At 34.5% G+C, this 24,830-nt stretch overlaps 1 protein-coding gene across 2 annotated transcripts in view; it reads left to right on the top strand.

Moving 5' to 3' along the window:
• Positions 1 to 24,830, top strand: part of TBCK (TBC1 domain containing kinase) — a 211,109-nt gene that overhangs the window by 26,138 nt on the left and 160,141 nt on the right. For both annotated transcript variants that reach the window (XM_059376957.1, XM_059376946.1), the window contains exon 4: positions 23,459 to 23,573. In XM_059376957.1, coding sequence (XP_059232940.1) covers positions 23,459 to 23,573 — 115 coding nt within the window. The remainder of the gene's footprint in view (positions 1 to 23,458; positions 23,574 to 24,830) is intronic.

The raw sequence follows: 24,830 nt of genomic DNA, 5'->3' as shown, positions 1-24,830 counted from the left end.
CCCTCATTCACACTTGTGTGTGCTCACTCTCTCTCACTTTCTCTCTCTGTCTTTCAAATAAATAAAATAAAAATAATTGTTTGCTTGCAATCATAGAATTATGGAAGCTATGATTTGCCTTCCCTAACTAACCAAACATTTTTAACATGCATACGATAACATTTTAATTTTTGTATCTCCTAAAATTGTCAGCCTAAGAGTTTGCATATAGTTAGTGTGTTATAAATGAATAATTAAGTGAATTGTGTTTTTAGTTTAGTCATGCAGTTCAAACTATATTTCCCTATTATCTTCCTTTTAACTATGTACCATAATTTTATTTCCCAGACAAATTAGTTTTGGTGAAAGTCTGATGCAAATGTTACCTCGGTGATTTTTTATTATTTTCTTTGAATATTTTTTTAAATAGAATAAGTTAAAAAAATGTTCATTTCCTTTCTCATGGCTCTGGAGAAAAAAATCTAAATTCATTTTAAGATGTTGGCAGAATCCAGTTTCTTCCAATGATAGCACTGACATTCCTATTTCCTTGATTACTATCAACCAGAGGCTGCTTCTGGAAGCCATCTGTATTCCTTGTCATGTGGCCCTCTCCATCTCCAAAGTCAGCAATGGAGAAAGTCCCTCATCACATCTCATTCATGCCTGGAATCTTTTGTATTTCCCATCTCTAAGCTCTAGATCGAGATTTTAAGGCCTGATGTGATAAGGTTAGGCTCACCCAGACAATCTCCCTTTCTTTCTTTCTTTTTTTTTTTTTTAAGATTTTATTTATTTATTTGACACAGAGAGATCCCAAGTAGGCAGAGAGGCAGGCAGAGAGGCAGGCAGAGAGAGAGGAGGAAGCAGGCAGGCTCCCCCCTGGGCAGAGAGCCTGATGTGGGGCTTGATCCCAAGACCCTGGGATCATGACCTGAGCTGAAGGCAGAGACTCAACCCACTGAGCCACCCAGGCGCCCACACAATCTCCGTTTCTTAAAGTCAACTGTGCCATATAACAGCTTGATCATGGGAATAAAGTCCATCATATTCATAGCATTGGGGATTATACAGGGCGTATATCAGGGAGCAGGGATCTTGGGAATCACTGTAGGATTCTGCCTACTACAGTGTGGTTATTGGGGGAAAATTGGGAAAAATTTTTTAGTCTTGTAGAAGTATGATATTTGGTGTTCTTTCTTATATTAGTAAGTCATTGTGGCTGAGATGATGGGAAATGTGCTGTGTCAGGGATCACCAAGATCCCTCCCAGTCACTGATTCACTGGAAGTACTCACAGGACTCAGAAGTCATATACCCAACGGTTACACCATACAGCAAAAGGAGACAAAACAAAATCAATAAAGGGGCAAAGAATGAAGGAAAGCAGCCATATGCTTTCCAGATTCCTCTCCAGGGAGAGTTGTAGAGGATGTACTTAATTCCAAGAGCAACAAATTGTGACAGTGTGTGCCAAGTGCTGCCCATTTGAGAAGCTTGTCTGAGTCTGAAAGTGGAGGGTTATTAGGGTTTGTTCACATAGGCACATAAGGCCTGTGTGATTGACTGCAGTTACTGATGCTGTAGACCCTTCGAAGGAAAGCAGGTGGTCCACATAAATCACATTGTTTGCAGAAACTATCTCTCTAGATAAGCTAGAGTGGTTCAGGGCCTCAAATGGGCAAAACACTCTTATCAGAATATTTCTAAGAGCCCAATTCCCAGGAGCCCACAAAAGACCAGGCAGGAAGATGAGCACTTTGGGGAAATGCACATAGAGACTGATGGGATTCTTTTTTGAAAGCGTATTAAAACAGATTTTGTAGCCACTTCCAGCAATTCATGAAGTATGTTAAGACTTTGTAAACTAATAGTTGCTGGTCTTATTCAGTTGTGTTTGTGGAAAGACTTTTTTTTCATTCACCAATGAAGTACTAGCTTTCTATTGTTGCTATTAACATTGCCACAAGTTTAGCAGTTTAAAATACCCATTTATTATCTTATAGTTTTGTAGGTCAGAAGTCTGTTGGACTTGGCTGGTTTTTCTGCTTCAGGTCTAACAAAGCCAAAGCCAAGGTGTCAGCAGGGCTGAATTTCCTTTGGAGGCACTAAGGGAGAATTTTCCAGGCTTATTCCAGTTATTGGTAGAATTTAGTTCCATATGGCTGTAGGACTGAAAGCCACATTTCCTTACTAACTATTGCCCAGGAGTTGTTCTAAGATTTTAGAAGCCACCAGCATTTCATGGCTCATGGCCCCATTTCTTCATCTTCAAAGCTAGTGACAACAGATCCAGTCCAAGCAAGATGAATCTCTGACCCCTCCCGTCTTTTCTTCTGGCATTCTCTCTGACTCTTCTGCTCTGCTATTCTGCCTTAAGGTTTGTGTGATTACATTGGGTTCACCTGGGTAAATGAAGGGACTGTCTCTATTTTAAGGTTAATGAATTAGCAACCTAAATCCATCTGCCAAGCCCCTTCACAGCAGTACCTATCCTAGTGATTGGTTGAATACCTACATGACAAGAATCTTGGGAGGATTATACCTATCATATTCTTTATACAAGTAAATACTGAAGTTTTTCCTCCTCACTTAAATCTAATTTTTATTAATTATACCTCAATTTTTAAAGAGAGAAATAATTAAGCAATGTTAATTCTTTTAACAATTATAAGCATGTTTAACCTCTGTTTTCTTGATGAAATTTTTGACTCACTCAAGTTGCCAATTATCCTCAGAAAAAATAATCAAAATTTAATAAAGTTTAAATTCAAACTCTGTTTAAAACTTCTGGTCTCCAGGATAATAATAAAGAGTAAAGTAAACCCTGTGTTTATTAAAATGAAATTCCTACTGGGAAAAGGGACTACTTCAATGTCCATATACAAAAAGAATGATCAGAGAATACATAAATATGTTGATATCGAATGTTGACCTGTTATTTTCCAATAGAGAAAGTTTCATTTAGCCAAGTTCATCCTCAACTGAAAACGTTAGTGATGTATTAGATGCACTATATTGAAAGAGAGAGGAAGACAGGTGGACAAGATGAGTAGGGACTAGAGTGAGGAGACTGGATTTGGGATGAGGAATATATGTAAAAGAAGTTATGAACTCTTTGAGTCCTGATGGTTAATTTAAGTGTTCTGGGCTGAACTGAGTTAAACTGGAAGGCAGGGAACACACTGAAAAGAGGCAGTTAATAATTAGCTCCAGCTGTTGTTGCTGTGTTAGAAAGTGTCCAGGTATTACCATTTCTTTAAAAATTTCAAAAGAATTTCAGACTTTGGATACTTAGGTGAAATTTCTGAATTTATAAACATTTAAAAGAAATTTAAAAATTTAAAAATCATGATCCAAACAAAACAAAGTAATGGGCTAAAATCAGCCAATGGACAGTCAGTGTGCAACTACCTGATGTAAGAAGTTAAATTGTTGGTGAAGGTATATTTCTTCTACCTTTCATTTAAATGGATGGGGTCATTGTGAAAAGGAGTGAAAAGTAGTGGGTTTTTAACTTTTAAGAATCATTCACTTATTTTAACACCTTGGAAAGAAAAGGTGAAATATCTGTGTATCCTGATTTTACTAGCAAGGTGAGAAATTATGTAATTGTTTTTTAAATAGCAGAATGATCTAAGAATGAAAGGAAATCATTTGCACCTATGGAAATCTCCTATTTAAAAAAAAAATCACCTATGTATAGCCTTATAGCCAACTGTCAGAGCATTTTTTTTTTTCATTTACTTACTGTTCTGCCCCCATTAAATCAGTTTCTTTAGTAAGTGAGGTGAGAACAATTTAATAAACTAACTCAGGAGTTGCACTGACTTCAAGGGAACACTTTGAATTTTATTCTGTGTATTATCTATACTCATAAAAGACAAAAGAACAACAAGATAGTGATGAAATTAGCACAGTTTCCTATTGGGAAATGTTTGAAAGGCAGAAACTCCTGAGATGATAAATTACATCAACACATAAAAGAACTACAATTAAATAAAGCACTTGGGAGTCAGAGGTTTAGGGTTTTTTTAAATTGTTTTATTTTGTCTTAGTCTTTGTGTGTGTGTGCATGTTATATATATACATATATATATGTGTACATATATATGTATATATATAATATGTATTTTATTATGGTAGAGGTTACAATTATGCATCCTTAATTTATCTAACTTCCATGAATTAATATTATGGCAATTCACATATAATGTAGGGATCGTAGATATTATGCTTCCCTTCACCCTCCTCCCATCCTTTAGATATTATGTCATTCATTGTGCAATTTATATTTACTTTTGTATGTATTATAAATCTGACTATACATTGTTATTGTTCTTTTCTGTAAAATGTCTTTAAAATTCTATCCCAGGACTCTGGGGTCATGACCTGAGCTGAAGGCAGACACCCAACTGACTGAGCCATTCAGGAATCCCTATGTTTTCCTTTTTTAAATTAATGTATAATTCATTATTTGTCCCAGGGGTACAGGTCTGTGAATCACCAGGCTTACACAATTCACAGCACTCACTATAGCACATACCCTTCCCAAAGTCCATCACCCAGCTACCCTATCTCTACCTCCCTTCCCCCCAGAAACCCTCAGTTTGTTTTCTGAGATTGAGTCTCAACACCCAAAGAACAAATAATCCAATCAAGAAATGGGCAGAAGACATCAATAGACATTTTTGCAAAGAAGACATCCAAATGGCCAACAGACACATGGAAAAGTGCTCAACATTACTCAGCATCAGGAAAATATAAATCAAAACTACAGTGAGATACCACCTCACACCAGTCAGAATGGCTAAAATTAACAAGTCAGGAAACAAGAGATCAAGGATGCAGAGAAAGGGGAACCTCCTACACTGTTGGTGGGAATGCAAGTTGGTGCAGCCACTCTGGAAAACAGCATGGAGGTTCCTCAAAAAGTTGAAAATAGAGATACCCTATGACCCAGCAATTGTGCTACTGGGTATTTACTCTAAAGATAAAAATGTAGGGATCCAAAGGGGCACATGCACCTGAATGTTTATAGCAGCAATGTCCACAATAGCCAAACTATGGAAAGAACTGAGATGTCCATCAACAGATGAATGGATAAAGAAGAAGTGGTATATATACACAATGGAATACTATGCAGCCATCAAGAGAAAATAAATCTTGCCATTTGCAACGACATGGATGAAACTAGAGTATTATGCTAAGCGAATTAAGTCAGAAAAAGACAATTACTATATGATCTCCCTCATATGAAGAATTTGAGAGGCAGGGCAAGGGGTCATGGAGGGTCAGGGGATATGAAACAAGATGGGATTGGGAGGGAGACAAATCCTTGTGTTTTCTTTTTAAGTAAACTTTACATTCAGTGAAAGTAAAAAAACTTGTATATCACTTGATGAATTTTGGACAAAGTATTTACCTCTGTAACCCAAATACACATCAAGATTAGATCATCACCATCATCCTAGAAATTTCACTCAAACCCCTTCCCAGTAAATTTTTACTCTTCACCCCAACCCAACTCCCAGAGGCAACCAGTTGGCTGTTTTTTTCATCCTAGATTAGTTTTATTAGTTTATTCTAGCACCTTATATAATTATATACTTATATATAATTATACAGTATATACTCTTTCTTTCACACACCCTAATGTTTTGGGAATCACTTATGTAGCTTCATGTATTATAATCTATTTTTATTGCTGAGGTGTATTCCAGCTTATGAATATGCCACAATTTCTTTAGCAGTGTTCTGCTTATGAGCCTCTGAGATATTTCCAGGTTTTTGGTCTTTATAATTGAAGTTCTTGTGAATGTTCTTATGTCTTTTTTTGTGAGCAAATGTTTTCTTATCCCTGGATAAATATGTAGCAATAAAATTAGTGGATTATGGGATAACTATATGATTGTTAGAAACCACCAGACCTTTATCTAAAGTGTTGTACCTTTTACATTCATAATAACAATGTATGAAAGTTCTAGTTCATCCATAGCCTTGCCAGCAGTTGGTGTTTTTAATTCTTGACTTTTAGCCACTGTAATGAATATAAAGTGGTATCTCATTGTAGATTTAATTTACATTTCCACAATGACTAAAGATGTTGGGTGTTTCTCATGTGTTCATTGTACATTCATATCATGACACACATGTCTGTTCAGGCTTTTGGTCCCATTTTAAGCATATTATTTGTCTTTTTATTATTGACTTAGAGGCATTCATTGTATATTCTATTCTCCATACATATACTTTTCAAGATTTTTTTTTGGTGAATATTTCTGCCAGTCTGCCTTGCCTCATTATTTTTTAATGTATATCTTTTTTAAAAAAAATTTAATGTATTTGACAGGTAGAGATCACAAGTAGGCAGAGAGGCAGGCAGAGAGAGAGGAGGAAGCAGGCTCCCCGCTGAGCAGAGAGCCTGATGTGGGGCTCCATCCTAGGACCCTGGGATCATGACCCGAGCTGAAGGCAGAGGCTTTAACCCACTGAGCCACCTAGGCTCCCCTTTTAATGTATATCTTGATGAGCAGGAATTATTTATGATGAAAGCTAATGTATCAAATTTTTCTTTATGGATATTACCATGTATCTGTTTTCAGAAACTTTTGTCTCCTCCCCAGTCCTGAAGATATTCTTATATGTTTTCTTTTAGAAAATTATAGTTTTTTTTTTTTTTTTTTTAATTTTTTATTTTTTATAAACATATAATTATAGTTTTAAAATTTATATTGGATCTCTGATCTCTCTCAGTTTAATATATGTGGTGTTCAACTCTGTTTTTGTCACATGGATATTCAGTTGTTCTAATTCTATTTGCTTGAAAGGCTTTCCTTTTTCCATTGAATTGCTTTGATGCTTTTATTAAAAATTAAATGGCCATGTAAATGTAGGTCTGTTTCTGACCTTCTCTTTTGTTTTATTTTTCTATTTTCTGTCCTTATGCCAGCACTGTACTATCTTTATTACTCTAGCTTAATAGTAAATATTGAAGTCAGGAAATACAAGTTTTCCAACTTTGGTCTTCTGTTTCAAGATAGCTTTAGTGATCCTTGGATCTTTACATTTTCATGTAAATTTTATAGTAAGTTTCCCAGTTTCTGAGAAAGTCTGTTGGTATTCTGATTGGAACTACATTGCTCCCATGGACCAATGTGGCAACAACTGAAATCTTAATTTTGAAACTTCTAATAAGTGAACATGTTGTTTTCTCCAAATTTTTAAATCTTCCTTAATTTCCCTCAGCAATATTTAATAGTTTACAAAGTAGAGTTCTTGCTTTTTTGTTAAACTTATTCCTAAGTATCTTATGTTTTGATACAATTGTAGACAAAACTGTGTTTTGTCTTCCAATTGTTTGCTGCTAGTATAGAAAGATGCAAGCAGCATAGGCATATGTATATAAAAGTACAAGAGTAAAATAGTTCAAGAAAAAATATAAGGCATAAAGATTATAAGAAGGAAGAGAAAAAGTAGAGGAGTTAAAATAAGAAGAGAAGGAAGAGAGGAGGAGGAAAAGTTGTAAATATATTTCTGTTCAATGATGACGTGGTTGTGTAGAAAATCCTACAGCATATACAAAAGAACTCTTTGAATTAATAAATGACTTTAGTGAGGTAACAGGAAACAAGACCAATATAAAAATATCAATAATAAGTGAGTCTGTTTCTGTTTTGTTTTGTTCTTAGTTTGAAATACAAATAATACAGTATTTTTTTCTGTCTGACCTATTTCACTTGTATAATACCCTCCATGTTGTCCATCCATGTTGTCACAAATTGCAAGATTTTATTCTTTTTCATGGCTGAGTAAACTCCATTTTATATATACCACATTTCTTTTCCTTTTATCTGTTGATGGACACTTAGGTTGCTTCCTATCTTCATAATTATAAATAATGCTGCAATGAACAATGGGTGCATATATCTCTTTGAATAGGTGCTTTCATTTTCTTTGGATAAATACCACAAGTAGAATTGCTGGATCTTTGGCATTTCTATTAATTTTTGAGGAAGCTCCACACTGTTTTCCACAGTGGTAAAATCGATTTACATTCCCTTCCTCCACGTCTTTGGCAACACTTGTTATTTTTTTTGTTTTCTGTTTAAATATAACCAGTCTGACAGGTGTGAGATGATAACTCATTGTGGTTTTATTTGCATTTCCTTGATGATAAATGATTTTGAGCAACATTTCATGTGTCTGTTGGTCATTTGTATGTCATCTTTGAGGAAAAGGTCTACTCAAGTCCTCTGCCCATTTTTTAATCAGATTATTTGTTGTTTTGATATGAAGTTGTTTAAGTTCTATATTGTAGATAAATATTTCTTTAATGTTTTTTGTTTTTATTTAAATTCCAGTTAGTCAACATACAATGTAATATTAATTTCAGGTATAAAATAGAGTGATTCAAAAGTTCTGTATAACACCTGGTGCTCATCTTAACAAGCGCACTCCTTAATCCCCATCACCTGTTCCACCATGCACCCACCCATCTCCCCTCTGGTAACCATTAGTTTGTTTTCTATAGTTAAGGGTCTGTTTCCTGGTCTGTCTCTCTTTCTCTTTCCTCTTTGCTCATTTGTTTCTTGAATTCCACATATGAGTGGAATCATATGGTATTAGTTTTTCTCTGACTTGCTTCACTTAACATAATACTCTCTAGCTCTGTCCATGTCATTGCAAATGACAAGATTTCATTCTTTTTTATGGATTGGTAATACTGTAGTGTGTGTGTGTGTGAGAGAGAGAGAGACTTGGGCTCTTTCCATAGTTTGGTTGTTGCAGATAATGCAGCTGTAAATTTCAGGGTGCACGTATTCCTTTGAATTAGTATTTTTGTATTCTTTGGGTAAATACCTGGTAGTACAATTGCTGGATTTTTAGCGTACTTATATTACAAAGGTTTAATAATCAAACTTTAGTGATTAAAGGTTTATTATAGTACTGATACAAAAATAGACACACAAGTCAATGAGACAGAATAGAAAACCCAGAAATAAGCCACAATTATATGGGTCAATTAACCTTTGACAATGCAAGAAAGAATCTAATGGGAAAAGGAGTCTCTTCAACAAATGGTGTTGGGAAAACTGGACAGCAACATGCAAAAGGATGAAACTGGGCCACTTTCTTATACCATACAAAAAATAAATTCAAAATGGATTAAAGGCAAAAATGTGAGACATAAAACCATAAAAATCCTAGAGGAGAACACTGGTAGAAACCTCTTTGAAATCAGCCATAGCAGCTTCTTTCTAGATATGCCTCCCAAAGCAAGGGAAGCAAAAGCAAATATAAAATATTGAGACTTAATCAAAATGAAAGTTTCTACATAGTGAAGGAAACAAGCAACACAAAGGTCAGCCTACAGGATGGGAGAAGATATTTGAAAATGGCCTATCTGATAGAGGGTTAGTATCCAAAATATGTGAAGAACTTCTCAAACTCAACACCCAAAAAACAAATAACCAACTTAAGAAATGGGCAGGAGACATGAATAGACATTTCTCCAAAGACATATGGATGGCTAGCTAATAGGTACATGAAAAGATGCTCAACATCACTCACCATCAAGGAAATACTAATCAAAACTACAGAAGGATATCACCTCATACCTGTCAGAATGGCTAAAATCAACAACACAAGAAACAACAGGTGTTGGTGAGGTTGTGGAGAAGGGGGAACCCTCTTACACTGTTGGTGGGAATACAAACTGGTGCAGCCACTCTGGAGAACAATAAAGGATTTGCCTCAAAAAGCTAAAAATAGAATTTATTTAATGTTTTAATCAGAGACCATCATTTTGATTGAGTGGATGATGATCCTGTCTCTGCATAGATGTAGACTGTTGTCATAATTGCTAACATCATCAGAACTTCAACTAACTTTTGTAGTCATAATCAATAACATAAAACATTAGATCTGATCAACTGCTTTAACAGGTACTTTCTGTGAGCCCCATTGGGCAGCAAAATAAAGAATGAGAGAAATCATGTTTCTCTCAAACAGAATTGAGAGGGGCGCCTGGGTGGCTCAGTGGGTTAAAGCCTCCTCCTTCAGCTAAGGTCATGATCCCAGGGTCCTGGGATTGAGCCCCACATTGGGCTCTCTGCTCGGTGGGGAGCCTGCTTCCTCCTCTCTCTCTCTCTCTCTCTCTCTGCCTCTCTGCCTACCTGTGATCTCTATCTGTCAAATAAATAGATAAAATCTTTAAAAAAAAAAAAAGACGGAACTGAGAGTAGAAATCACCAAATGTACTTCTCTATCATAGAATAAGCCAAATGTGTCCCCCATAAAATTTTAAAATTTGAGCAAGTATGCTCAGTGAACTTGTCAAAATATCAAAATTATCCCCTAGATACCTAAATGAGTTACTTGTCGAAAGGCGTTTTTTAAAATTATTGCTCTAGATGTCACTGTGCTTTCCAAAACTATTTCAGTTTTGACATAATTAAAGGTTAGAAGTTCTTTCAAACAATAATTGGCCAAAGTTTCTTGGACCTATTTCTGGATGGAGGGTCATGTCATCAGTATGTTAGAGGACCTCTCTCTGCAACATCAGGAGGCACACATCTAGTTCTAAAAGCTTTTCACACTAAGAAGGGAAGAAATATCCTTGGCTGTTTGTCTTTTCTTCTTAGAGCAGATGTTTGCCCTGACGGAGAGGACTACTTTTTTTTTTTCTTTTGTTAAAGTATAATTAATCAATATCATTTTAGTTTCATGTTTATGACATATTGAGCCCATACAATTCTATACCTTTCTATATATTCAATATATATATCTTCCGCAAATGGTGTTGGGAATTCTATACATTACTTAGTGCTCATTTTTTTCTTTGTCTTATGATAATATATCCTTAAAGGCTTTTTGAGGAATGTCAAAAAGCCCTGAGATAATATTTGTGTCATATAGTGTGGCACATAAGTGACTATTGTCTGTGTTATGAAAACCAGATGACATGTCAAAAATTCTATGAAAAAGTTTATTAACAGAAACTGATTTTAATAGAAACTAAGATCATGGCTAGTGGTATGGTATTTATACTTATAACTTTTCCTTTCCTCTTATTAAGTACTACATTTGAAAAAGTTTGTCTATATGGAAAAGTTTGGATTACCAAAATATGACACAGAAACATGAAATGAGCAAATGCTATTGAAAAAATGGCACTGCCAATAGACTTGCTCAACACAATGTTGCCACAAAACTTCAATTTGTAGAAAAACAATATCTAAAGTGCAATAAAACAGCACAATAAAACAAAACGTGCCTGTAATAAGTTGTAAGAGTTCCATATCCTCCCCTAATGGTGGCAAAATGGTCATAACAACTCTAACTTCATATACTCTCAGTCTTCCGGAGAGGAGTGAGCCATTTTTATCAGTTGCCATTTAAGTCCTGAGATTTTCAATCAGACCATTACTGTGGCCAGGGGAAAGTGACTAACAAAGGCCCGAGTCACATTTCTACTCCTAAAGACAGAACATATGAGATAAAGGAGAATAGGAGGGAGACGGAGTCTGAAATAAAAAATTGTAAATTGTCTTTGAAAGAAGGGGACATGGATGCCAGGAAGGGAAACAATAAATATTCACTTTAAGGTATAGGAATTGATACTCAGAGCAGTTACCTTAACACATCTGTCACAGTGATATAGCTGGAGCTCAAAACCTCTCTTTTGACTTCACTGTACTGTTATACACTGAGAGGCAATATAATGTAGTGGGTAAAGACATGGACTCAAAGACCAACCTGCTGGGTCTGAATCTCAACTCCACCATTTACTCACATGGCTAATTTATGTAACCCCTCTGTGTTTCTATCTTATCACCTTCTAGGATAGTGAAATAATAGATGTGAATTATTTATAACAGCACTTACATAGTATGCTTTATCTAAGTGTTTCCTATTAGTGACTGTAATGGTAATAGTGTTTTTATAAGTACTATAATACACTAAATGATTATTGAATATTATCAATAAGCATTCCCTGTGGAATAGTCATAGCCTTTCTCTGATGACCGATTATGATTTAGATTATGATTAACCTATGCAATGACTATTCCATATCTCCTCATTAAGTACATATATTTCAGACACTGGGCTAGGTGCTAGTGAATCTGAAGATGAAATGTAAAGTCCTAATCTTTAGAGAGATTGCTGGCTAGTTGAGTAGACAGAGTTATAATAAGCAATTACAATACAGTATTTTTTGGTAAGTATATACCAGAAGAATATGCAATTTAGTTTGGAGACATCATACCTCACAGCCATGAGAATCTAGAAAAGTTTTACTAAACAAATAATGCTTGTGTTGGATTTTGAAGAATGTCTAGATGTCATCCATGTGGACCAAATAGAAGGACAGAGAAAATAGCATGTGCAAAAAGGCACTGATATGTAAGCCGATGAATAAAGCAGATGTGGAGGATGCATGGGAAGAGAGGTGAAGGAGATGAACTTGGGGAGCTAAGTAGTAAAAGCATCCATCAGAGAACAATGATATTGCTTTGCCTATTTTTCTTTATGAAACAGTTTTGGAGGGTAGAAGTGGGGCACTTTAAGATGACGAGTCATAAATATAGGTTGCTGTTTCAGACAGTGACTTAAGATGAAAACAAAGTGGTCATATGAAGAATGACTGATATCCTACTTAGAAATTCCTCCCAGATTACCTAGAAAAGAGAAAAATGTGGTTTCTCTCTCCTAACCATCTGAGTTAGTGAAAGTCGTAGCTCTCCTCTGCAAGTAATCTGTTTCTGGTCAATGCATCCTGTAATTGTCCATATGCTAACTATACTTTCTCTGTTCATGTTAGTTTATTCACTAGCTAGACATTGTCAATTGTTGGTGTCACCAGTCTTAGGTGATAGGACATAAGAAAAGCATTCATGTCTGTTTGTTTTTATAGCATATATATCAGTGTCCAAATGCCGATAAGTGATTCAAAATCATCATGATAAGGACTGGACATTCCCAAATCTGCCACATATATCTTAGACAAAAAAAAAAAAATCCTAATTTCAAGTTTTAGTGTATTTCCCTATTACTTTATGCCTCAAATTATCAGTTCTCTCATAATGACAGTTTTAAAAATATGACACTGCTCAAAATCTGGCACTCTGTACTGTTGTTTATTTCCTTGTGAAATTTCATTTTAAATGTGTCCACTGCTTTCATGGCAAAATACTATATTGTGCTTACCTGTTAAAATTCTGAAGAAGATGCCCTTCAACAGATGAATGGTTAAAGAAGTTAGTGAAACACTACTCAGCAATAAAAAAAAAAAATGAACTGATAATGCAGGCAGCAACATGCATGAATTCTAAGAACATCATGTAGAGTACAAAAAACTAGATAGACACAAAATAATGCCATAGTGTTCCATTTATTTGAAACTCTTGAAAAGGCTAATTTAATCTGGAGTGATAGGAGACAAACCAGTGGTTGCTTCAAGCCTAGGGTAGGATATGGAGATTGTCTGGGAAGAGGAATAAGAGAATCCTTTCAAGGTGTTGGAAGTGCTCTGCTTCTTGACTATGGCAGTGCTTGGAGTCATATATACATTTGTCAAAACTCTTCTAAGTTACATTGTAAATGAATTTTTTGTTTGTAATTTAATATAAATAAAGATCATTTAAAGAAAAGTATAAAGGAGAATTACTCTGTTATAGTCAGGTCATGATGGAGAAAAACAAGTCCCCTTGATGTCATGTGTGTCTTACAAACAACTCTATTCGTTTCCTATGGCTGCTGAAACAAATTATCACAAATTGAATGGCTTGAAACACTGGAAATTTATTCTCACACAATTCTGGAGACCAGTAGTCAGAAATCAAGCTGTTGACAGGTCCCACTATCTTCAAAGGCTCCTGGGAAGAATCCTTCCTACCTTTTCCAACTTCTGGTGGCTTTCAGCATTCCTTGGCTTCCTTGGCTTGTGACCACATCACTCCAATCTCTGTCTCCATCTTCATATCTCCTCCTTTGTGTGTCTGTCTCTAATAAGAACACTTGACACTGGATTTTGTGCCTGGCTGAATGATCAATGATGATCATATGCAAAGACTTGTTTTCCAAATAAGGTAATATTCATAGGTTCTGGGGGTTAGGATGTGGACATTTTGGGGCAAGGGGAGTGGGGCCCCATTTAGACTATATCAACTAATATTATTCATCATTATAATACTTTTCCATCAGTTAGTAAAATAGGTTTGGAGATAAAGGCCCAACTAAGTTGGCCTAAAAGGCCCAACTTTTTTTTTTTTTAATGCTAAAACTTGAGTTTATTAAGATTAGGTTAATTTTAACCCAAAAGGCTGAGAACCGCTAAGCCAGAGGGTGGTAGGCATGGTAAGGGAGGCAGCTGCTTTCACAGGGTATGCCTAGTGGGTCCCTGCTGACCAGAACTATTCTGTCACCATTCCCTGCCAGATGTTACAGTATCTGAAGTGACATCAAGATAACTAGTCTTCAGGCTAAGGTGAATTATTGCTACAAGAGTTTACCTATTTTAACAGATTTCACATCTGATTATTTCTTAAGATCACACTGGCACTGAAAGCAGAAAGATTGAGTTCAACAAAGGGAATGGAAGCTCACATTCTTTACATTTTTCCAAAAAGATTTTTCTAGGAATGTCACATATTCCAAGTACTCATTAACAGTGCAAATTGTTTAGGGGGCTTACCCTGTATTTGCAAAACTTACCATGTCTTTTGAGTTCTAAGAACAATACAAACCATAAATTTATAAACTTTTTATTAAAATATACTTTTTCTTTTCATAAATTATTCATAAGAAAATAAAACAAAATAGGTTTGGAGATAAAGGCCCAACTATTAATATGGTCTTATTTTATTCTGCATTCTTTATGAATATATCATAGGAATTTTGCAAGGTTGATAGAAGTACTTAATAAAATTTTAATTTGGGGGGTTCTTTGATCAAAATATCATCACTGTATCACCCCAATTCTGATAAATAGAATAGAAACTGTGAATAGGAAATTTTCAACAACCAAATCTCTTATAATTTAAGTCAGATCAACATATCATTGAACTGAACATTTCAGTTTGACTAACTTTTGTTTGTGCTATGCTGTCTTGCAGACACTGAACTAAACATGTGCATAAAACGCAAGCGCTCTTCAGTTCACTTTGTTGTGAGGGGTTGGGGGTAGGGTGGCAGATTGCCTAAAAGGAAAATTTTGATCTCAAATCAAAATTCTGAAAAATAATGGGAATTTGCTCCTTCTTATTCACACAGTAATATTAAATAAATTTAAGCTTAAAAAAAAATTCAGAATGAGCTAGGATACAGATCCAAGCAAACATGAGCCTCCATAGGCTCTGTCTTAGAGAAAAGTTACAACTTTATATGGCCCTAAATGCTGCCAGGGCATGGAAAGTGAGATTTATTACCCAGTATGTTTTCATTGACAGTATCAGTAACTATGGTAAAAAAAAGGTTTTTGGAGTGTCTGTGCCAGGATAGTATAGCTGCTTGGGAAAAGAAAAATTAACATTGCATAAATAACCAGCTCACTCTGGGGTCCTCCAGTCCTGCTTATCAAATGTCCATTTTTTTTCCCTCACAGATAAATTGGAAAACCATTTTGCTGATTTTATTTTATTGTGGAAATGATTAGAGAGCTCATTTTATGATCTTTGTTAATTTATGGAATATAGATAGAGAAATAGATGATAGGTAGATAGATAGATAGATAGATAGACAGACAAAATGTTATATACTTTATTATAGAAACCCTAGAATATTTCTGAGAAGGTCTTGGACTTTTTGTTTGTTCTTTTCTGCTTTTACGAATGGCCAGGAGTCTGTGTAGGACCAATAGCTCATTGATCTCCATTCAGCCCCTTTTTAGTGTTAAATTTCCCACTTCACACATTTGCATACTGAAGCAGGATGAAATTGGAACGTTCTCCAAGTAAAGCAAATCAGTGACGGAGTCTCCATTATGTCTGAACCTCAAACCACTAGACTATGCTTTCCATATGTATTTTGATCTTATCCAATTACGTTTGTGATGAGATAGGAAAGTTATCTCGTGTTCAAGTTGGAAAATTAATTCCCCAATTTATTGCATCCCAATGAGAATTAGTCACATTCCAGATTAATAGCTTTCAACTTTTTTTTTTTTTTGAGTGAGAATCAAACTGTAAAATATGCTCAGTCTCACAATTTAGGGATTTTTTTTTTTTAGGCCTAATACAAAACAATGTTTAGGTAAGCAGTTAATCAATGAAACTTCCATTTCAAAACATCTGAATCTGAAGCAAATGAACTATTAAATTTAGCATAAATGGATAGCCTTTCGGTCTAAAACATATGTACCCAGTAGTGAAATCAGTTATTTCCTTTTTCAATTCCAAAAACTTTCTTTTTTTCTCTTTATTAAAAAAAAAATTGCTCTGTTGAATAGTGTGTTGTTTTTCTTTTAAGATTTATTTATTTATTTATTTGACAGATCTCAGAGAGGCAGGCAGAGAGAGAGAGGAGGAAGCAGGCTCTCTGCTGAGCAGAGAGCCGGATGTGGGGCTCAATCCCAGGACCCTGGGATCATGACCTGAGCCAAAGGCAGAGGCTTTAACCCACTGAGCCACCCAGGCGCCCCAATAGTGTGGTATTTTTAACAACATGTTAAAATGTAATAAGTGATAAGTGGCCAATTCTAAGAGCCTCAAAGACATTAGCTCAGCACTGAAAATACCCCCCCTCTCCAAATTCAAAATAATAGACCAGTGAGCTATTAAAAAATTATATACTACTTGAGCTCTATTGTCTGGAAGTTACAGAAGGAGAGTTTAGGTTGAAGATATCACAGGATTATATGGTTGTATTATTATCTGAACATTAGTCATTAGTATTTCATTTTTCCTCTCCATTTCCAAAATCACACAGTAACTAACTAATTTTCCTCTGTGTTTACTCTCCTTTAACATTGTACCTCAGGCTGATACCAAGGAAGGAAAGTTTTAGACCAAAAGGAAAATTTCTGTGGGAGTGATCAAGTTTTATAAGGTGGAAGAACATCTTGAACTCATAGAATCCCAAAGTGTGTTTCCTCCCGTGGTTTGCTGACAATATGGGTATTTTGGCTTGTGGAGTGGCCCTTAGAAATATCATGGATTATGGATCAGAGGAAATAGCATGTGTGGTTTTAGTTACCACCTATTGTGAATGACTTCCAAATCTATCTCAGCAACCCTGACCTCTCACTCTCTTTCTTGGCCTCCATTTCTTGCAGTCTGAATAACATCTCTTCTCGGAAACACTGCAAATAACCAAAAAGAACTGATGATTTGAGGCTGATAGAAATTTGTCCTTATTTCTTTTTTTAACACCTTTATTGAGGTATAATTGATATACAAGGAAACTGCAAGTATTTAATGTATACATTTGAGTTTGGATAGATGAATACACCTGTGAAACCATCACTGCAATCAAGGTAGTACACATACCATCACCTCTAACAGTTTCACCCCTGTGTCCTTTTTATTTTTGTGTGTGATAAGAACACTTATCTATACTCTTAACAAATGAGATCTACTCTCCTAACAAAATTTTAAGTGTGCAATATAGTATTGTTAACTATCAACACCATGTTGTACAGCAGATATCTAGGACTTATATTACACAACTGACACTTTAAATCAATTGATTTTCCTTTCCCATTCCCTGGTAACCATTTTCTTCTCTCCCTAATCCCTTATAACCATTGTTCTATTCTCTACTTCTATAAATTTGACTATTTTTTTAAACCTTATTTAAGTGAAATAAGGCAGTATTTGTCCTTCTGTGACCAGATTATTTCACTTAGCATAATGTCCTTCAGATTTACCCATATTGTTGCAAATGGCAGGATTTTCTTTCTTTCAAAAAAACCCTCTAAGTCAACTTACTGTTGATTCACTGCAAGTGTAATATACTTTTTTGAGCTGTTATTTCATTAATAGCGAAGAATTTAATCTTGTTACTGCACCCTCTTGCACTATCATGGGATGTCATTGCATACATGTATTGAACACCTACTGATACATGTTTATTGAACTCCTACCTCACAGTAACTGTGATGGGTAGAGGTATTACAAGTTAAATAAGTTAGTACCTGTCTCAGGGTACAGGGATTTATTTTTTTAGATCTGTTTTGGTTTCACCAATGTAATAAATAGATGTTCATGTTTTCTTTTTCTTGTAACACAGAGGAAATGGATAATTAATTCTCTTCTGCTGACTTAATTATATAATTACATTAAATTCTTTTGAATTCAGTTGTATTAAAGTTATCGGTTTATAAAACTTTCCACCTTCACTGTAGGTTTTTTGATTATAGAGATCAGTTCTTTCTCTTGATAGCCATGGAGCCTAACACAGTAGTGTGAAAGCACAATACCAAGTAGATAATAGCCACGTAATTGATATGTTTAAATATAAATGAAAGTATTTTAAAATATCATCTTGCTTTATTAAAAATTATTAGTCATATTATTTTGAAAGCTACCTTTTAGCCATTTCTATGTATTTATAATCACCAAAGATTTTTATGCTCATTAAACTTTTCAGAGTATCAAGGACAATGGTAACAAAGTAAATTCTAGGGGCACCTGGGTGGCTCAGTGGGTTAAGCCTCTGCCTTCGGCTCAGGCCATGATCCCAGGGTCCTGGGATCGAGCCCCACATCGGGCTTTCTGCTCTGCAGGTAGCCTGCTTCCTCCTCTCTCTCTGCCTGCCTCTCTGCCTACTTGTGATCTCTGTCAGATAAATAAAGAAAAAATCTTTAAAAGAAAAAAAACAAAGTAAATTCTACTCTCACAATCTTTGGGAGTAATATAGTAACTGAAAATTTTAAAAGGAAGAGAATATTTTCAGACTTGAAGTTTCATTTACATTTTCTAGATTAGTGATGGATTTCTTTATTAATGAGATTCTAACTTGGAAATTGTGTAGGATGAAGTGCTGTTACCCCTGCAAACATTTTTTTTTTTTAATTGCAAGAATCCCACTCTCTTAATTGTAACTCTCCTCTGGAGTCCATTTTCAATTAGCTGTGACATGCTATTCCTGGACATATGATTTTTTTTTTTACCTTGCTGTTGTGTTATAATTGCATTAGCTACTTCAAAATAATTTTTTAAAGATTTTGTGATCTAAATTATTGGCAATATTAAAGAATATAGTTTTAAAAGCAAAACGAGTATATGGAATTTCACTTGTACTGATTCCTTCTCATTATGGAAGGAATCTTTTTCTTCTCCTTTACCTTATTTTTTAAAATAAATTTTAGAATTAAATCCTAAGAATACAAAAGGGCATATAAGCATATCTGATTTACTATAATTTATTCTGAAGAATACTTAGTTCATTAGCTGTAATTCATGTGTAGTCTCAAGTAATGGCTAAGATTTGTCATGAGCTTCAGCTTTCCTGTATTTGAATTTTAAAAAAATTTTTTCAACATATATGTGCATCAACTTGATAATAGCATGAATATGCTTTTTGACGTGAAAGTATTTTCCAGTTATACTTTACAATCAGTAAAAGCAAGTAGACAGTATAGAACATGCAGTCTTCTGTGTTCAACTGTTTCAGAACTGTTTTAATGGAAAAAACCATATTAAAGGTTTGGTTTTCTTAAGATTTCTGTATTGAAGCAGTGTGCAGCTGAGGTCCTCTAGTGTCACAGCTAAATATGGCATCAGCTTTTAAGATTTTGTGAATTGTGTGTGTGTGCGCATGTCAGAGAAAGGGAAGAAGGACAAAAGAGATTACTACTGTAAACTGGACTCATACAGCCAAATGAGCTTAGAAAACTAGGTTCTGTTTTACTAATCATAATCTCAAGAAAAGTTTTTCTTTGTTTTTTAAAAGCGTAGACATTTGTATTCTTTTATACACACATATTTATCAATGTTACTATGGCTGTTTTAAAGTTTGGGATCTTTTACCTTCCATAGTTGGCTTCTTTTTTTGTAGATACTTATGAAAACTCCATTAATTTAAAATTGTTTTTGTTTCACACATTCCCTATTTGCCTAAGATTGACTGTTATGTCTCTTTAATATGGGGGAAACTATTTGATAAAGAGAAATACCTTAAAGAAGCATTCTTTATAAATTGTAACTTTTTTGTTTCTTTTTTACATATTTCATGGAGAATATCAATTTATTTTAAAATATGGCTGACAACCAGGGATTATCTGACATATGATGAAAAAGATAGTCTGAGAGAAAGAGAGCCAAGGGAGGAAAACATAAAAACTTGCCCTAGAGGAAATGAAGTTAACACCACCCCAACCCCGAATCAGCAGAATTCTAGTAACAATTCTCAGAGAGACTTAAAAGAATAATGTATCCATACCACAGAATAGGATCTATTGAAAAGGAACAGCTACAGATCAGGACAAAGAATCTGGAAATTAAATAATAGAAGAGATAGGACTAAAGACCGTGCTCATAGGAATAAAAACAGAAAGTTGATCTGAAGAATGGATCTAATTTTTACCTGCCCACTAAGAGTTCTAGCTAAAAGATACAGTAGAGGGAGAAAACAAAGACCTAACAAATCAACTTTTCCTTGTTAATTCTTCTGCTAATAGAACATGTGAGTCTTCAGATTAAAGAGGCACACCTGTGGCTTACTTACATAAATGCACAAATGCACAAATGCCCACACTCTACACACACTGGACTAAAATTTTACAAGTTTAAGGATAAAGTGAAAAGAATCACAAACTTCCAAAGGGGAATAACAAGCTATCTACAACAAAATTATGTTGATATGGAACTTCTTACCACTAATAAAGAACAGTTGAAGACAATGGAGAAATCTTTTTCAAGTTTAAAGATAAGAGTAAGACATTTTAAGACCTATCATGCTTTGGGGCACCTGGGTGGCTCAGGGGGTTAAGGCCTCTGCCTTTGGCTCATGTCATGCTTTGGAGCACTTGGGTGGCTCAGGGGGTTAAAGCCTCTGCCTTTGGCTCAGGTCATGACCCAGAGTCCTGAGATCGAGCCCTGTATCTGGCTCTCTGCTCAGCAGGGAGCTTGCTTCCCTTCCTTTCTCTGCCTGCCTCTCTGCCTACTTGTGATCTCCATCTGTCAAATAAATAAATAAAAATCTTAAAAAAAAAAAAAAAAGACCTGTCATGCTTTAAAATGTCCTACTCATGCCACACTTATGAAAAATTTTCTCATGGTTGTATTCTAGCTAAGTAAAAATATAAATACAAAATGAATAATAGGAGGTATAAAAAATAATGCTAGCTGCTGATAATTCATGAGTAGTTATAATCATAAAATTATAATACAGATTAAATCCTGATGACTGAGATGTTTTTGCTTGAGAACTAGGGATTAAGTGGCTTAGGTATATATATTTTTCTTAGTTCTAGAGTGAATATTTACTAATCATAGTATGGCAATGTGACGGTCACTTTCCATCTGTCTCAGAGTGAAAGCCAGAGTCTTTACAATAGCCTAAATGGCCTACATTATCTGGCTCCTTATTATATCTCTGACCTCATCTCCTAATACTTTACCTATCGCTCATTCTATTGCATGCATAGTGACTTCATTGAACTTCTGAATTGCTGTGCAGTTTCCAGTTCAGGACTTACTGTGCCCTCTGCCTGAATCACCTATTTCCCAGAGAACTGCATGTCTTTTTTCACTTCTTTTAGATTTCTGTGCAAATACCACCTTTGTGAGGTCTTCCTTGACCACACTTTGTATGTATTAGCATCCTGCTACCCCATATTCTCTCTTCCCTACTTTTTCTCCTTAGTACCTAATCACCATGTCATGTTATGTATTTACTTGTTTGTTTAGCCGTCAAAAAAGAAATGTAGGTTTTTTTTTAATTTCACTTATAAAATTTGATAATGTAAAAATAATACAGCTAAAAAAAAGTCAGGAGTTGGGAAAGGAAAATGGGAAAGTTGTAAAAGTATGTTAATTGTATCATCTTGCATAGCGAAGAAGATTTAATTATATTAACTAAAAGTCTAACCGCAAGAAGAATTGAAAACAGAAACTGCTAAGGGTGGGTACCTCTGGAAAGTCAGAGTAGAATGAAAAGAGAGGGATTTTTGCTTTTCATGTCTTGTTCTTTCTTATGGTTTTAATTTAGAGGAGAGAGTCATATTGCAAGTCTTTTTTTTTTTTTTTAATTCAGCTTACTTTTTTTAACATCACATGTTTTGAGCTATACTTTACATACTTTAAAATATAGCCTTTTTAGTATATAGGTCAGTCAGTGTGATAAACTCAATAGTGTAATGATCATCAAAATCAAGGTAACAGTTCTGGTCAGGTAAAATTTCCACATACTCCTTTGTAGTCAACCTGTCCTTCCAAGCAAGCCCATGATAATCAGTAACCTATTACTCCATTCTTTTACTTTTAACTTACATTTTTTATTTAATGTGGGTTGCTTACAGTCTGAATGTAGTTGAGTCTCAATTCCTATCCAGTCTCACAATTCTTAGCTTTGTATTGGTGAATTTAATTGTTTACATTTACATTTAATATAGTTATTGATACATCCTAATTAAAATCTATTATTTTCTAATTGTTCCATTTGTTCTTTGTTCTTTTTTTCCTTTTATTATGCCAGCTTTGGGATTATCTATTTTTTAAATAATTCCATTTTATCTCTACTGTTGGCTTATGTATATCTTTTTTTTAATTACTTTTAGTGACTTCCTATAGTTATTAATTTAATTTTTAAAAATCTAATTCAAAATGGCAAAAAAAAAAAGGGGGTAGAAAATTCTATACCAGAATGTTAATATTGATAGTTTGGGAGATTGGGTTTGAATTAGTCTTTCCCACTTTTCTGTATCTCATTCCTGACTTCCCAAAGAATGGCGCTGGATTAAAAAAAGAAAAATGGAAAGAGATGGAGAGGGAAAGAGAGAGAGAAACTGGGGTGGAAGATGGCTTAGAAAGAATTGAAGAGAAATGTTTGCTAAATCATGAATTGCTTTGTGGATTGATATATAAATAACCTCATGTATATCTATCATAAAATATATTTTAGCTCTTTTTCAGGGACTTAGGCATTTTGTCTTGGGCAGTAGTGGTGGTTTTCCTTGACTTAGTTCTGCCATATATCTGAAACTTTTCTGATAATTTGGCAAAGTCAAACCTGCAGAAGGTTAATCGCACACCACCAAAATTCAACTCCCTCCTTGGAAAAACAAATAACTGCTATTAGAGTAGCCTCATGAAACTGTAGGATCTAGCCAGATCAATTCTGATGTAATCAGAAAATCCAAAATATGTATATAGTGGATATTTTATAAATTGGATGGATTGTATTTTCTCTGGATAGTGGAAGAATAATAAAAATGTAACTGAATTTTAATAACCTCATTTCATTCCTTAAAACAGATTCTGTTTCTGCTTTGTAAATTGATCTGTTGATCTGTGACTTTTTGTTTTCTTCATAGCTATTCAAAGGTTTTGTGCATTGCATTTGAGGTACTTCAAGGTCTGCAATATATGAACAAACATGGTATAGTACACCGAGCACTGTCTCCTCATAATATTCTTTTGGACCGAAAGGTAATTGTCAAATAATACATTAAATATTTGTCTGTTGTTTGTGGTTGGAAGCTACTGAAATCAGACCCACTCAGAGCAACTATAGAATACAAATATATTTTAATAATATTCATAATGAAGTGGCTCTATGAAAGTGATATCTTTGTAGTAGTTAGAAAAAAAACCTTATCTTTAAATTATATAAATCCATGTGTTTTTCACATGCATTATTCTTTTGTTCTCAAGATTCATTTTCTGACTTCATGTTTGGTTTTTCCTTTCATTTGCTTTCTGAAAAACAAGTATGGTATCTCCCCAGTCCATTCCTCCTCGGAATTTGCTTTTATTTTAAGAAAGCTTCTCTATTTACATAGAGTATTTTTGTCATACCATAGCTGCATTGTATTTTCTTCTCTGTATCTTTCTTCTTCCCTATTTTTTTCTTTTTTATTTTATTCTACATTTATCTTCTTTATTTGCCTGCTGTTCATACCTAGCTTCTTTTCTTATTGGAATGCCACTTCTCTACCTGGTAATCTTGTGGGTGATTAATAAGAAGCAGGTCAACCCTCATAAGAAAATTATGGGTAGCAAGATGGTATGTTTTCAGGAATAACCATACATTCATTTTTCCATAAGCATATAAGGTAATTTTGAGAGAATTTTTTTCTGGGGAATTATTTTTTGTATTAGTAGGATTATTCTTTTCCTCTGATCCCCAGACTTTTACCAAATTACCCTATGATATTAAAAATCATAAAAGCTAAAGTAGTGCTCATTAATTGCATTTTTATAGCAGTAGAGTATCTAACCAATCTGATTGTTTTAATATATAAATGTTTTATAGTGCTGGGAAGTAAAGTTCTTGAGAAAAATAAAATAAATCTTAAAATCAATTTAACTCTTTTTAAAGTGTTAAATATCAAAAAGGAGTAAAACTTAAGAGATTTATAAAATTTATATTTGCTTTATATTAAGAACCTCACTTTTGTGATAATTATGATTTTCTCAAACAATATAAAAATTAGAAATCTAGCAGATTCACTACTATCTTGATTTGTGAACTGATCTTTTCAAGTTGAGAACCCCCATGTCAGGGTTACATTATAACATTATGAATAGACTTGCAAGTCCTTGAAAAAAAATTCTTTTATTAATTTACCAAAAAATTTTCTAAGCAGAGATTCAAGACAAATGAGAACATTTCTGCTTTTTTTGGTTTCATCAAAATACCTGGAAAATATTGGGGTGCCTGGGTGGCTCAGTGGGTTAAGCCTC

Source organism: Mustela nigripes, chromosome 1 (assembly GCF_022355385.1).
Source record: "Mustela nigripes isolate SB6536 chromosome 1, MUSNIG.SB6536, whole genome shotgun sequence".
NCBI classification, from domain to species: domain Eukaryota; kingdom Metazoa; phylum Chordata; class Mammalia; order Carnivora; family Mustelidae; genus Mustela; species Mustela nigripes.
This window is presented reverse-complemented; position numbering and strand designations above follow the sequence as displayed.